General features: G+C 52.2%; 5 protein-coding genes across 5 annotated transcripts; 2 read left to right on the top strand and 3 right to left on the bottom strand.

Moving 5' to 3' along the window:
- Window positions 1–801: 801 nt before the first annotated feature.
- GT037_000671 (mfs general substrate transporter) lies at window positions 802–2,521 on the top strand (the record flags this gene model as incomplete). Its single annotated transcript, XM_038925718.1, has 3 exons — window positions 802–1,336; window positions 1,386–1,735; window positions 1,784–2,521. 3 exons carry the CDS (start codon window positions 802–804, stop codon window positions 2,519–2,521), a joined length of 1,623 nt encoding a protein of 540 aa, XP_038791574.1.
- Window positions 2,522–5,708: 3,187 nt separating this feature from the next.
- Window positions 5,709–7,302, bottom strand: GT037_000670 (uncharacterized protein; the record flags this gene model as incomplete). Its single annotated transcript, XM_038925717.1, has 6 exons — window positions 5,709–6,434; window positions 6,484–6,584; window positions 6,646–6,874; window positions 6,939–7,057; window positions 7,107–7,199; window positions 7,251–7,302. The coding sequence occupies 6 exons, from the start codon at window positions 7,300–7,302 to the stop codon at window positions 5,709–5,711; spliced, it is 1,320 nt and encodes a 439-aa protein (XP_038791573.1).
- Window positions 7,303–8,160: 858 nt separating this feature from the next.
- Window positions 8,161–12,286, bottom strand: GT037_000669 (wd domain-containing protein; the record flags this gene model as incomplete). The annotated part of the gene is made up of 3 exons (XM_038925716.1): window positions 8,161–9,088; window positions 9,146–11,979; window positions 12,053–12,286. The coding sequence occupies 3 exons, from the start codon at window positions 12,284–12,286 to the stop codon at window positions 8,161–8,163; spliced, it is 3,996 nt and encodes a 1,331-aa protein (XP_038791572.1).
- A 239-nt stretch (window positions 12,287–12,525) lies between these two features.
- GT037_000668 (uncharacterized protein) lies at window positions 12,526–13,887 on the top strand (the record flags this gene model as incomplete). Its single annotated transcript, XM_038925715.1, has 1 exon — window positions 12,526–13,887. The coding sequence occupies one exon, from the start codon at window positions 12,526–12,528 to the stop codon at window positions 13,885–13,887; it is 1,362 nt and encodes a 453-aa protein (XP_038791571.1).
- Window positions 13,888–14,076: 189 nt separating this feature from the next.
- On the bottom strand, window positions 14,077–15,522 carry GT037_000667 (nadh-ubiquinone oxidoreductase-like protein 40 kda subunit; the record flags this gene model as incomplete). Its single annotated transcript, XM_038925714.1, has 4 exons — window positions 14,077–14,999; window positions 15,053–15,115; window positions 15,169–15,218; window positions 15,335–15,522. The coding sequence occupies 4 exons, from the start codon at window positions 15,520–15,522 to the stop codon at window positions 14,077–14,079; spliced, it is 1,224 nt and encodes a 407-aa protein (XP_038791570.1).
- Between the last annotated feature and the right edge of the window lie 40 nt (window positions 15,523–15,562).

The raw sequence follows: 15,562 nt of genomic DNA, 5'->3' as shown, positions 1-15,562 counted from the left end.
TCGCACATGCAATTATGGGAAAGGAGATGCTTGGTCCATGTACCATGGTAGTCTCGCCCAGCGCGGTTCAGAACCGCCTATTGTGACACACATTCAGTAAAAAGAGGTGGCAACGTCCTAGTTTGTAGCAGCTTAGGTCACCAGCAGTCAAAGGGAATACCCTGGGAGACGACATGGTGGGCATGTTTTCACGACAACGAGTGAGCGTGGGGAAGCCCAAACGCAAGATGCGCCGGAGAATCTACCACCGCTGATCGCTCTTCCACCGGATTAACGCGCCGCACTAAGCTTTGGGCCGCAGGGCATCTGAAGCCTCTAACAGAGTAATGAAGTATTCCCTGCTACCGGCGGAGTTCAGACTTCCGTATGGCCTTGGCTTCTCTTGGGCTTGCAACCCCTGCGTTGCTTGTGCCCTGCGGCATCCATTCCCCATTACACGACCAGTTTGACTACCACGTCACTATGGGAGAAGGTAGCCACAATCTACATGGGGGTTACGCGCGTGCTGAGCAAGAGTGGAGCCGTAAAAGAACCCTCTATCAACCCAAGCCTTGGGCTCGTTCCCCAGTTCCGTGAGTGTTTGCACATGAGTACCGTACTTATACCCCGTCCCCGCCGCTTTGACAGTCGTTTGAATCCGTACCAATCCATCACCAGTGCGTCCATTTGAGCGCTTCCCCTCCAACACGTGCTATCTGTGTTGAGCATCTTATCTTTTCATACGTCAAACACTTTCCCAATTAACTGATTGCTCTTCCCTCTTTGGCCTCACCGTCTTCACTTACAGCAATCACGGTCAAGATGCCACCTACACGATCTACCTACAAAGAGAGTCGGAAGTACAGCGAAGGAACCCTGCCACTCTCCGAAGCACCTACCGCGACCAATTCTATGCGAGACGAATCAAGACACGCCAGTGTCGACACAATCGACGAGCCCAATTGGCCGCAATCATGGCGTGCCTACGCATGCTTGTTAGGCTGCTTCTTCCTCATGTTCAACTCGTGGGGACTAGTCAACGCCTACGGCACGTGGTCCTCATACTACGTTGGCCACTCACTCCGAGGTACTGATCAGCTTGAACTGAACCTGATCGGCTCGACTCAATCCTTTATTGTGCTTCTGCTGTCGAACGTGGTCGGGCGGCTCTTGGATGCTGGTCACTTTCGCAAGGTGATCGGTTGTGGTACTTTCCTTGTGCCCTTTGGTCTTTTCATGCTTTCTGTCGCGCATCCCAGCGACATTGAGGCTCTTGGAAACTTCGGCTCGATCTGGGCAACACAGGGCCTTGTGGTCGGCCTGGGCATGGGTACCTTCTTCGTTTCCAGCTCCCAAGGTGAGTTACATTCATCCCTCTACAATAATTCCTGCTAACGCCATTCCAGTTGCTTCAACATGGTTTCCCAAGCGCCGGGGTCTTGCTGTAGGCTATGTGGCTTGTGGTGCCAGTGTAGCAGGCGTGATCTACCCCAGCATGCTCCGCTACTTGATCCAATCTGTCGGTTTCAATAACGCAGTACGCTACGTTGCCACTCTCACTTCGGTGACATGCATCTACTCCTTCATCTTCTGCACGCCAGACCCTGCCCACGAGCATCACGAACCGAAGAGCTGGGGTAAGCTTAGGACTTGGTTCGATACTGAAGCCTTCAAGAACAAGGCTTGGTGCTGGTTCACAGCTGCCGTTGCGTTCATGTTCTTTGGCTTTTACCCGGTTTTCTTCAACCTTGAAGAGGTTAGTATTTCTGTTCTGTCTGCCACGCCGATAATTAACAGTGTTTAGTGGGCATCAGTGCGCGGCTTTGGCACTCGCGACCGGACAGGTTCCCCAGTAAGCCCCTCCGACACGACCGACAAACCTCTTCAAACGTTTTGGCTCCTTGTCATCATGAACGGAGCTTCGACTGTCGGACGCATGCTCCTCGCGCACTTCTCGGACAAAGTCGGCGCCCTCAATATGCATATCGGCTCTCAATTCACCGCGTCGATGCTCACACTGGTCCTCTGGACATTGGCTGGATCAGAGACCGACGCTATCGCCTTCTGCGTAGTTTTCGGTGTCTTCTCTGGTATGGTCATTGGTCTCCCCCCTGCGTCTATCGGCAACATTCTCAACTGCACCTACGCCACACCTGACACGAGACACTTTGCAAAGAAGAAGCTTGGCCACTGGACCGGTATGATGTACACGTTTGCAGCCATCCCCGCCCTTACCGGCCCCGTCATTGCTGGTCATCTCATCACACAGTACAACACGTACATCACTGTTCAGATGTGGTCCGGAACTAACCTCATGCTCTCATGTATTTGCATGATCATCTCTCGCTGGTATCTGCCTTGCGATAATGGCGAGCATGCGAAGGAGGCAATCATTCGCAGACTGAGCAAGGCTGAGACATCTGAAAAGCGTAGGGACAGTGACCCTACCTCATCACCTGACCCACTATCACAAGCCCCTACCCGAGTTCCCTCACCACGTGCTTCCTCCGACAATGTCAGCGATGTCGGCCAGATGGTCTAAAGAATCACATTCCCCGGGCAGTTTCCTTAGTCTTTCTTGATTGTACTTTCTGCGAGGCGCCTGGAGTATCCCTTTACGAAGTCATGAATGCTTGCACGAAATTTCTTGTTAGCACGTAAGGGTCATGTGTTTCTTTTTTCAGGCTCTTTCTATATCCTATCGTCTTTCGGCGGCATATTATGATTAGATTTCTTTGCGGAGGACATCGAGCGTTCCTGTCAACCAAAATTCTCTGTCTCGAATCACTTTTCGAGACAAACGTAGGCGCACGGAGCTCCCTCGATCACGGGTAGAGCATCAGTTTACAATTCTTAGCGCTTGAAATTAGAACTCTTGATCATACTCCTGCTTCAGATGTCCCCTTCCAGCCGTGACATGACTTCGCGGTGCTCCAGTGACGAACATCATGCCCAAAATTCCCGCACATCGCTCTGCGACTCGCTCAATCAGCACTTCGTACCGCAGCATCCGGGCTTTCGGGCTGCAAGAGCCCCACGGACATGAAGTATTGTCATATTATGCGCACACATCACGAGTCCATCACCAAGTTCCGTGGCAGTGGTTCAAATTGATCACTGTTCCGGCTCGGCGCGGCAGTTTGGGCTTCCACAACGCACGTCCCGTAGATCTTGGATTTACAGTACGAAGATCGCAATCTGTCATTTCATCGATGTGCAAAAGCTTTGTTTCGCGTTTTGGGGGAACCAGCCTTAGGGTAGTTTGGTAAACGAGGTCGGCATGCGTCGACGTCCGAATGTCCGGGTTATCTGGTGTCGGGTCTAGGACGCTGTTTGTAAACAGACCTTTTCGCGAAGGGATCATTTGGCTGGCGTCTCTTCTCAAAGGCATGTACGTGTCGTATTGTTATTGCTCATTGTGCCGCATTAATGATTTCGTCTGCCTGATTAAGGCTTCTTCCGCTTTCGGTATACAAATGCTTCAAGCACCGTGGTGTCTTGTTCATGTGTGCCTGATATTCATCCTGATGGTCAAAAATCTTGAGTAACAAGTTTGGAAATCTAGGCGTATAGCTTTCTGATGACGCAGTATCGTATTTGTGCGACGGTGAGCGATCTCCATTATTTCCGTGGTACCGAACGTTGACACGGTAGGCACGGTGACACATACCTAAGTGGTTGATCACTGATCATCTTTGTTCGAGAGGCATGAGTTCCATGGTAGATAGGCTCTGGAACATTGTAATGCCCCATGTTTTTCAAACCGTAAAGACGCACTAGGCACATATATGTTCAAAAGATTGGAGACATCATGATGACAATTACACGCCCATCTTGTCGTCTGCGTTTTACTGTAGTAGCACCCGCTACGATATGAATTCCATCACATAGGCTTGCCGCCTCAGACTCAATCTGAGAAAGACTTGCGTCCCCGAACTACGCACCATCAATAGCCAAGCCAAACTAGAACGCCAGCATTCAAGTCTAGGGCAGATGCTTCGCTGCGGCAACAATGTTGTGGGGGCCCGAAGGTACCTTGCGTGCGTACACGTATCCATAGTCATACCATTTTATCACTTGCATTCTATCTCGCATATGCTAACGCAAGAAATGAATACCAGGCGAAAGACCCAAGAAAACAGCCTCAACATCTGGGATAAATTGAGAGACCACCCCTGTAGTCTCACAACCATTTCCTCCGGTGCAGAGTCGCAAAGTCTGGTTCAAAAGCCTGGGCCGAGATTCCGAACACTTGGCGTTCGGAAACCAACGCATATGACTATTTGGTTCGTGATTTGGATGCTGAGCGGTGTGATCATCTGTGCGTTGCAATGGTTAGCTACTAGGTGATGCAGTGACCATCGCGGACCCATGCGACGGTGCAGCGGGTATGAAGAGCATACAGCCAGAAGATGCGGGATTAATCGAGCCTAGAACAAGGGAACAAAGCTTTTGTTGTGAAACATACGAAGTACGCCGTGGCGAGCGATGTAACGGAGTAAGTTGGGGTAGTCACACCGTTGTGGCGCTTCTAGCGGGAGTCACCTTAACTAACCCGCCTAGAGATTGATGAGAGTCATGCTAGATCTATGGGGTAAGTCCACTATGTTGTTGATCATCATCACGATGCCAGATGCCACTCCGGTGTTGTCGTCCACTTGGCATTTCGGTAGAATAGAAAGCGAACCACTCTTCCCATAGTCGCAAAAGACTTGGCAGCATTTCCAAGATTTCTCAAACAAGACGGTTATGACGATACAGGATGACTTGAGCACTTTTTGACGTCCCCACGGATGTACATGCATACTCAGCCACCACCGTGACGTCCAAGCCGGAAACGACATGCCCACCATCATAAGGGAGCAATAAGCAAGCCTTAGCCCAGACAAGCGATACAAAAATCTCTCATTCCGTCTTGACCTTCCTTCGCAGTCTTGGTACCCGCACTAACCGCGGCTGTGGCTCATCTATATAGCGGAAAGCCAAGCAATCCGCTCGTCTTGTCGCGGCACCTTCTGTGGTGCGCGCGGGGCCAGGGCTCCTATGGTGCGTAGATTAAATAGCGTCGGTGGGAGATTTGTATCCGGTGGACGTTGTCTGTGCATGAGTGGGTAGTACCAAAGTGATTGGTGCATGTAAGGTTGGTGTCTGATATGTGCCGCTTGGGTACATGATGTCGATGTACATCGTTCCAAGTAGCGCGGCAAGCTTGGCAGCATTGCGCAATGTCGATCTTTATAGTGAGAACAGATTTACAGTCTAGATCCGATTCGCATTTGGGCTCGACCTCTGTCATGTGACTAGAAAACGTCTGGGTGCCACATGTGCAGTAAGATACTTAGACCACTGCTTGGCTATGTGAACTTTGTGGACTCAGCAAGTGTCCCGACCAAGGTTTCAATTTGTTTGTACAGGTGCCACATTCAGCTGCGTAAACGGACGGTGACAGCCATCCAGTGGCATGCATTAGAAACAAAGACAGATCGATGATAGGAACCCACCACTAGAAGACGTCGAGGTGATTGTAGAATGAAACAGGATACACGATTGGTGACAGAACGCTAGACGTGCCCAGAACTCCTACCATGCAAGTGTAAGTACGACCTGCCCTCACTGACGTGTGGATATCTGAACTCGCTGATAAGGGACTTCGCCAGACTCCGCGCAGCCACTAAATAACGATTACAAGACGCCTGTCGCTCAACATAGCTTCAGAACATTCCGACGTGTTATTGCGCCACCTTTGACATACTTGGCGTTTGCACGCCAGGTTGTGCAGTGTGACCTGCGATCTCCAAGACGCTCGTCGAGCTCTCGCTACTACCTTGCACAGTCATGCCCAGCGCTCGTCGTGCGTACTCTTTCTGACCGTTCGCCACATGGTCTACCGGTGAGTTTGTGGTACCATTGCCATTGGTCGAGCCGTGTTCCGCGGTGGCAGCGGGAGGCTGTAACCATTGCACACTAGTACATCGGTTCACAAGTCGTACGGTGGTCTCGTCAACGGGAGCAAAATGGTTACCGCTTGAGACGAGGAGGTGAAGAAGCCGCAATAGTTCTTCACGCTTGTAATGCGGTGGCTTGCTGATTTGGCTGTGCATGAGTATCGGGTATAGAACGCGGAGGTAGGTATGTCGTAATGCGTTTGCAGCAGCCGAATCATGTGGTAGATCTATAAGGTTTCGAAGGATGACGTCGACCAGGACATGAAGATCGTTGGTATAAAAGTATTCGGCCGTGGAAGGATTACCGAAGAGAAGGTAAAGCACTTTGAGGATCAGAAGCTGAAGGGAGGTCTCCGACTCGCGGTTCAGAAGAAGAATCAAGTTGCATCCGAAAGTTTTGTAGGTCATTCCGTGGGTCGAGATAGCTTTGATGACCCGATTCGTTATTCCGGGTCGTCCATCGCCATGACGGCTAGTCGACGCTACAAGGTACTGTTCGTTCAAAACCAACTGTTCTGGTGTCAGCTCAAGACTTGGTAGGGGGTGCGAGCAGACAGACCAGAACGCGTATCACAGGATAGTGGTATGGATCGTCAGCATCGTCGGAAGCACCTTCTATGATCTCCAGCAGGTAGATAATAAAGGCGTCATTCACCGCAGCTGTACAACAAGCGTCAGCAATAACTTGGAGGAAAGATGGGAAATGGTGTCGTCGCCATACAAAAGTCGTCCCACGTCAATCGCTGGACGCGTGAAGATTCGTAGAGCAGTTGTAGAAGTAGCTGATGCAGAGTGGTCTCCTCTTGCACGCTCGGCGTTTGCACCAACTCAACAAGTCTAGCAAATGTGCCCTCCGAGTGCATCATCTCAAAGATATCATCGTCTTTGCTATTGCGACCATCGTAGAGGAGGAAGGCAGCCACTATGTGAAGAGTAGGGTTATCATCTTCCTACCGCATTGGTCAGCCTCAGGCTCAGCCAGCGACCATGCGCTCCAGACATGCACCAACATACCTGCAAAAGGCAGTATATTATCTGCCGCCGTACATATGCCTTGTTCGAGGCAAAGAGGTCGCCCTCGAGCATGCGAAAGATGCATTTTGCGACGCTGAAGTCGGTTTGGAGGTATTCGGCTATTGGTGGTGGTCAACGTTGGTCACGGCAGAGGTTGGAGATGCGTACATCTATAATTCGTAGTGACATTAAGGAAGGATCGCAGCGAGTTGTCGATTATCTCGTGCTGGTGACAGCGCGTCGAGACGATATCGTCGAGTTCTGTGTAGCGTGTTAGTCGAGGCTGTTGGTGGGGTTGCCAGGCGCTCTCACCGTCCCAGAACTGTTGCTCATTCTCGAGATCATACGACACCTCAAATGCCATGTCGTAGTCGCGGGTCTCTGACAACAATCATCCTCTCCAGCGATCAAGGCTGCCGAGGGCGGTGCAGAGAGGCGCAAACTGTTCGTTGTCGGAGCGTTGATGCAAACAACTGACCATCAAGACGCCGGAGATTCACCGGCGTTAGCTAGTGCGTCACCGATACTGCTTGGGGTATAGGGTAGTCTATTGTTACCACACGTTGGCAGTTGCATTCCAACATGCGAATGCCCTCACGTACCTGTCACTCTAGCTTCATCGCCGGCTTCTTCTTCTTTCCTCCTCTGTCTATTCTCTGCAAATGAACGTGTGTCCTAGTGACCCACCGATAACCACGGAAACGTAGTGACACGTCAGACATTCCGACCAACACTCCAATGCCATCACAATCATCCTCTCCACCAAAGCGCAGCTTTCATGTCAAGCGCGAGAGCCTAGGCGGTCATCTGCGAGTACATTTTGAGCGCATCAACGTGGTCATATAAGCTTGGAAGCGCGTGCTTCTTGTTAGCGACGGCATGTCAAATCCACGCCCTTCATGCCCCTTACCCCTCTGCATGTCACCACGCCCTTTCTACAGTTTTTAACAGCTTTCTCAAAGATGCCTCTTCGGGCAACATTCGTCAAACAGAAATAGGTATTAGAAATCGTATTGATGGACATGGCTCAATGTTTCCATATAGATGTGTCAACGCAACTAGCTCCCAGCGCCCCCAATGTAATGCTGCACGGACTCAAGTCCTCCACTTGACGTCTAATAATACAGTATGTAATCCACCTCGGTACACATCTGTCTTGTCCAACTATTCAGATCTCTGTCGTATATACATCGTTTCGTAGCATGTCTCCCGTCGTTTGCACTTATTCTTCACCAACTACCTCTTGTTCCCGACAGACGACACACCCCCGGCCCACTGCACTCTTGATAACATGTGCATGCGCTACCTTTGCGCCCACACTTCTTGTCCACCTTCCGCCGCTTTCTTGGGCATCAGTGGCAAGTTGTTGTTGTAGGCCAGCTGCGACACTCGCGCTAGCACTCGTTTTGGGTAGTAGACAAGTGAGATGGAAGACGTGGCCACATGCAAACCCCACAAGCGTATCGCGAGACAGAGGCATAGGCCCACCTTCGACGGTGGCGGCCTCTTCTTCGGCAGTGGGGAGCGTAAAGGGACGGTGGCACCCCACACAGTGGCCAGGAGGGGCTTCGCCCTGCGGCGCATCAGCAGGAGCGGGATCGAGGTTCGGTGCCGTAGTTGTTGAAGATACAGCTGTAGGTTTCTTGTCAGCTTTAGCTGTAGCTTTTGCTGCGGTTGCCGGATCGACGCCTTTGGGCTCAATGTCGATTTGCCCTTTTGCTTGGCGATGGTTCTCATGACCTTCGCCGTCACATGGCATGACTTCAAACTTGACACCCCTTTTTTGGCCAGCACGTAACGTGTCCATACCGGCCGCTACTTCGCCCCGAAGGACTCTCGCAACTCCTTCTGAGATGGAGTGTTGGATTTCGTACTCGCGCACCATGCGGCCTATGCCGTCCCTTAGCCCTTCGATTTCGAGGCCTTCGGGAATACGGCGGACGAGTTTGATGGGGTCTATTGCTGTGCCGACTTCTTCAAGCAGACCGCGAATGAAGTGAGGTTTGTCCATGGAATAATTCAAGAGATCGTTCCAGAGTTCAGGATCATCTTGCTCCTTGGCAAAAGAGATGGCGAAGCTGACGTCCGAGAGTTTCTCAATAATCAAGTACAAAGCGCGCTTAGTTTGACCAGTCTTGGAGAGGATGTGTCTGCAGTGGGTTAGCAAATTAGGTACAACTGGTACAGCAGGAACAGTCTCGACTTACACAAGCTCTGGAATGTACTCTCTCCTCTCACACTCGGCGGTGGCTTTGCTCAGATCATAACTTTGAGATTTGCGCAAATACTCCATCAATAGCGGTCGATCGTACTCCGCGAACAACTCCACCATGAGATCCGCAAACTCTTCTGCAACGATCTTGCCGTCAGCCGCCAGGCGGTCTTCAGCAACCCGTTCTTTAGCTGTCTTCGCTGTCCGTTCATGCATGTCCGGCTTCCAGAGCTTCCGCAGATAGAAGTGCAGGAATGGTCTGAACGCTGGGCCTTTCGCTTGTAATTGGCTTTCAACGTCGCTCGCAGGAATGGTACCACGGCAGCCCTCCTCTACGAGAACATTGATGGCTTCTGCCGAGGCTTCTTCCAATTCCTCCAGCTTCGCTGCAGCTGATTTCATCTGCTCTTTCGAAACACCCATCATGATGAAGCCAGGAATGTCGTCTCGTACAGCTTCTACTAGGTGGAAATCCCGTATGAGAGTCATAGCCGCATCTGCATTTTGCAACCGGATGTAGCAGCGTAGTGCTTCTCTTTGTCTGCCACTGGCAAGGAATAATTTCGCAAGGCCATCTTGCAGTATCCGCCAGTCTCGACCTTGTATATCGCCCTCGATAGATTCCTCTGTGACATCGCCAGCAGAAAGCTTGCTTTTGATAGCCTCAACGACACTATTTATATCGAATAGGTCTGGATCCCAATCCTCAAGCAGGTGCTTGAAGCGTATGCGATCATGTATGATGTAGTGACCAAGAATCACCTCATATACCATCGAAGGCAATGGAGGTTGCATGGGTTTCTTAGGGACGTAGGGCGAGATCTCGTTGAAGTGGTTTGTCTGTGCAAACTTCCACACCCAATGTTCCCATCTTGTAGAAGTGCCGAGTACGCGACCAGCGACCTTGCCTGCTTGCTTCCAGTCACCAGAACCAACAAGCTGTTGTACCCATAGATCCCCAATACGACGCTTCTCTTTTTCTACTGCCGAGTTTTGATTCGCTCTTGTAGCAGATAGGGTCGTCTGGGATGCGCTGTCGTCCGCGAAGAACTCGTGCAAGCTTCCTTGTTGCTTTGTTGGCGTACTGGGATCGGAGCTATCTGAGACTGACTGGGAGACAGACGCGATGATCTCGGGGTGGTCCTCCAAAAGCTCCCAGGCATCCTTGTAGTTTTCGTGCTCGAGTTCCCATTGGAAGTGATCTGATAGTTCTCGCTTGATGGCCAATACGCAGTCGTACGGACTCTGTATGAAGACTTTCAGGCCTGCTGTTGCAGCGTTCGGATGTACTTGTTGCTGACGCTTGCCAGATATTGAACCAGCGGCATTTCCGGCGCTTGCTGAGGACATGGACGGCGCTCTCGAGGGCGGCTTGTCAGAACCAATGGGAAGGTTCATTACACTTGCTCCAGAGCTGAATATGCGTGCGGTGGCAGCACCTACATCCCATATTCCACCCCCGATGGCTTCCAGTGCGCTCCTCTGGGCCGGAGTCATCGTCTTTGGATGTGGTACATACAGGGTTCCCAGATGGTAGTCGGCAGCCGAGAGACTTTCAAATCGGCTGACGGTGAGAGAATCCACTTCGACTTCATCCGAGGTTGCAGCATCGATGAGTTTGAGCTCGGGAGAAAGACCGTTTGTGCGACGGTGTCTTCCCCCCCTAGGAGTCGTGTCGGGACCAGAGACTGGGTTGTCATCATCGTCGCGTGTCCGGTATGCAAGAACAAGAAGCAAAGAAGGGGTATAGAGCGAAATGCCAGAAACAATACAGTCGTCGAAACGAAGGAAATGAACCACCTCGGCGCTTCCAACCGATCTCTCACCAACATCACGGCCAACGCCAGGTCCACCAGGCTGTACGTGAACGACCCATGCGGCATCGCCCCATCCAATGATGAGCTTTTCAAACTTGTTGTGCTTCTTCGGGTCCTTGGATGCCTGGGGCGAGCGGTTGTGCGGTAACGTGCCTTCGGTTTTATCCGCAAGGTGATGGCCATTCATGCTCATTATAGCATCATCGTCAGACTCGAGCGATCTGTCATCAACCCACTCAATCCGTGCTTTCCATACACCGGCCATCTCCTGCCATATGCGACGATTCGGCTTTTCGACGAAGCCAATTCTCTTCCAAGCGTTATCGGAGTCGGCACTGTCGAGGTGGAGATCGGTGCGCATGATGCGAATGCCATGTTCATTGGACCAAGCTACAAACTTCCCAGAGAGGGACCATTTGATGGCAGTTATGGTGCCTTCTCCGGAATGCAGAATGGTATCCTTTCCACTGTGTCCACCGAGACCTATCGCTCCAAGCCATCCTTGAGCTGTCTGTGACGCTGAGCTGGTATTGGCGTTCGAACGTACACCGGTCGGCCCTCCTACAGTGTGAATGAGCTCGCCAGCTAGTCCTCCGGATAGGTAAGAGCGATCATTCTTGTAATCCGGCGAAAGCGCAACCGCTTGCACAGGGCGTCCGAAGTTTCGTAGCGTGACATCTTTGGGATCGATCAGAGACGATACGCATACGTGCCCGTCAATGGACGAAGAGGCTATATATATCTGGTTCGAGGGCGTCGACGGCACCTGGGCTTGACGTGGTGTGCGAGGAGAGGCTGCGTTGCCTGCTGGCGAGTCTGTTCGTCTGGAAGATGCATTTGTCTGGTCTGCTGACCGAAGATCGGAGGCGGTGGGCACAAAGGGCTGCGAAGCCAACAGAGGCGATACCGATAGGGCCGTCACTGAGGCAGCAGGATGCGCGTTGTAGGTGCGGAGGATTTGGAAAGAAGGGATGCTCAACGCATGAATATTACCATTGTGGGTGCCTACAATCTACGTACGGTCTTAGCATTCGGTCGACAGCTTGCAGGGCTCATGCACATGAAGCATGGAGCTATGACCGTACCATCTTGTCCCCAGCGACCATGAAGGTAGCTGTCGCGTCGCCATTCCGGTATACAGGCCCCAGATCTCTTGTCAGTCGGCTGTACTTGAGCTTCGGCTCTTCGTCGACATCGTCGTCGTCGTCGTCGTCCGAGTCGTGCTCGACACTCTCTTTCCCTTCGCTCGCTACCTTGTCGACGTGTTTAGGGTCGCGCGCAGGCGTATGCGGCTCGTGTGGGGTATTTTCCGCAGCCATGCTGGCGGCATGAGCTGCGGCGGGCGTGGTAGAGACCTGGGAGAGCTCCGGCGCGTGGAGGTGTGTGAGTGTTGGAGGTGTCGATGCCCTGTCGATCTAGGCCTATGATGCTGGCCAAGCCATTCCCGCGGACTTGCAAGGGTCTAGCTCTCCGCAAATGCTCCACCACTCTCAAGATTCATCGCCTCCGCTGATTGCTTGCCGCTAGAAACTATGTCCGAGACAGATTTGCGCTGGCCATGACGGCTTACCAACACTACGTGTCTCATGCCTTGACACGCTGTCTTGCCGCGCGCCTTCCGCTAAACACTCTACCCTTGTTGCGCACCCCCGCAGGCCGACTATTCTCGACAACTAGCAAATATGCGAAAAAGGTCGACTTCGGCCAAAAGCTGGAGGACCTGGTCTCGAAAGAAGAGGCAGTAAAGGAGACGCAGCAAAATGCGAATCGCAAGGGCGCCCGAAAGAATGCTGGCAAGACGTCGTTGCGGAGTGTTGCGGTTGAGGCACAGAGATCGCGGGCTTTCGTAAAGTCAAGAGGAAGAACACGCTTCATAGATCCAGACGCTGAAACCAAAACGGTGACTGCATACTGTGCGGCTGAAACCTACGACATTACCGCTGCCGCTCGGCTTGTCAAAGCCCAAGGCTATGAGCTCGATCCCTTCCAGACCGGCTTATACCCGCAAGTCATACATATTCAGACTTCCGAACGACCGTCAGAGGTCAAGGATTTCCAACAAGGCGACATATTCATCTTTCCCTCTGGCACGGTAGTGGCATGGAATGTCCGGGAAAGAGAAGCACTGAAGCTGGTCAACCAAGTGCTACCAGCAGCAGCTGAAGGCTCACATCTCGAATTGCTCGAAACTGAAGACCTGGACTACCTCGAAGACCCCAGCAAAGAAACCAGCGAAGTAGTCGGCGACACCATCGTCCTCGGCACAAAAGCAGAGCCAGTATCTGACAACCCAACGTCATCTCAACCCGATGAGTCTACCAACCCCACCGACCAGCGTCACGAAGTAGACACTGTCTTGGCAAAAATAGCTTTCTCCTCTGGTCTCGCTCGTAGCACCAAGCTTGCCGTTCTAGAAACTCTGCTGTCAGCCTACCAAAACTCAACCCGCGATATCCCCGCCATGCTTGCCTCTTCCAAAACCATCTCTCATCGCCGCAGCGCCCCCTTTACACGCTCCTTCATCCTACGCAAAACTGGCGAACTGTTGTCTCTCCGTGCTCAGCTAAACCTTTACTCGGAGCTGACCGACAGCATGCCCGACATCTTCTGGGATTCGCGACACGAGCTGGGCTTGGGCGAGTACTACGATCAAGTTGGACGCGCCCTGGATGTTGGGGTACGAATCAAAGTGCTCAATGAAAAGATTGGTTTTGCTCAGGAAATTGCTAGCGTGTTGAGAGAGCAGTTGAGTGAGAAACACGGGTTGAGACTCGAATGGGCGATTATCGCACTCATTGCTGTAGAAGTAGTGCTTGAGTTCTATCGGCATTGGGACGAGCGCAGGGGTAAGGATGATCCGGACAGTACTGAAGCGTTACTGAGGAGTCATTTGGAAAGGTTAGCGGAAACGAAGCTTTGAAGAGAAGACCGAGAGTGTCTTATGATAGCATTTTAGCGCAACGATACCCCACTCTAAATTTACGAATACCTTGAACACACAGGCAAAAGGTACAAAGGAAAAATCTCGATTCTACAGACCATGTCAGCCCAGCATAGGGGCACAGATATTTACAAAATTTTCCATAATCTTAGCCATGCTTGAACCCGTCTACTGATCGTCAAGAACGTGCAGATACTTCTTCTCTTCCCTCTTCTCCTTCTCGCTCATGGGTGGTAAATCATAGTAACTTGAGCTTCGGTAACCCTTGAGGTACTCAAAGGTCAAGCTCTTCAACTCGACAGGGTCAATGTCCAGGTCCTTGAAAGTCTTTGCATCCTTGTCAATGATCTGGTCAATGAACTCGCGCTCGACCTCATCAGCAGAGTGGATGGGCCACCAGAGAAGCTTGTTGGCATAGTGTGCGACAGGCTTCAGGAGGCGCTTGGGAATGTTGACATGGCGACGCGGCTTCATGGCCTCCTTCTCAACGAGCTCGTTGATCTCAGCCATCGAGTACTCTGTCGGGCCGTAGAGTTCGTAAGTCTCAGCGGCAGTGGTGTCATCATGCAGCATCTTCTCAAGAGCCATGCCGACATCGATGACATGGACGGGGCGGATGCGCTCTTCCAGGTTGTTCGAGGTGATGATGTTTGAGGGGGAAGCGAGACGGTGGAGAAGACGGTCCTCGAAACCAAACATGGGCGCAGGGCGAACAATGGTGGTCTCTGGGTAGATGGAGCGTGCTACTTGCTCACCCTGAGCCTTGGTGCGGTAGAACTCGGATGGTGAATCCAAGCGTGCGCTGTGAGACGAGACATGGACAAATCTGTCAATGTCGTACTTGGCGACAGCATCCACGATGCGCTCTGTGCCGTGGACGTGTACGTCGTCGAGGTCAAAGTTCTTGGTGGGGTAGTCGCGACCAATGAGGTTGTAGACAATGTCAGAGTGTCGCACGCTCTCTTCGATGGACGCAGTGTTTCGGAGGTCCATCTCGACGAAGATGACTCTGCCCAAGTCTCCGGCGACCTTCAAGTGACGCTTTGCCATTTCCTCGCGGAAGGGGACTACCACTGTACATCCTGAACGGGCTGTTGGTGCTGTTAGCGCAATGCACTTTGGCTTTCCAATGACGAGCACACACCCAATCGGTTCACAATGTATCGTCCTAGGAATCCAGTGGCTCCGAAAACAGTCGCGGTATATCCTGCGTGTGTGTGTGAGTGTTGATGTAGCAGGCGGGTAGGGGTCGCGGCGTACCTCCGAGCGAGGATCGTCCACCGGAGACAGTCAGAATCGGCTTTCCAGTCCTATGCCGTTGTCAGCACTCGTTTTGGCGTCGCAGGGTGCAGTCGGGCGGACCTAGTTATCCTGACGTCCGAGTTGAGTTGTTGTCGGCAGACCGAGGTGGACAGGTTGGCGACACGCTTCAAGGGCATTTGCGCCGACAGCGCCACTGGCGACCGAGCGCAGCGGAGTGGCAGCATAGTTGCGGCGTTCAATGGCTGCTGGTATGTCGAATGGAGCTTCTTGCGAGGCGGCTGCCATGTCTGGACGTCCGTGGTTGATGGCCTTGGCGCTATGCGCTAATCGTAGCTTCCGCCGCAACGCCATGACAGCAACAGAGTCCCGCCCTCCAACAACAGCCCAGCTC

The sequence above is a fragment of the Alternaria burnsii genome (genome assembly GCF_013036055.1).
Source record: "Alternaria burnsii strain CBS107.38 chromosome Unknown 705, whole genome shotgun sequence".
NCBI lineage: Eukaryota > Fungi > Ascomycota > Dothideomycetes > Pleosporales > Pleosporaceae > Alternaria > Alternaria burnsii.
This window is presented reverse-complemented; position numbering and strand designations above follow the sequence as displayed.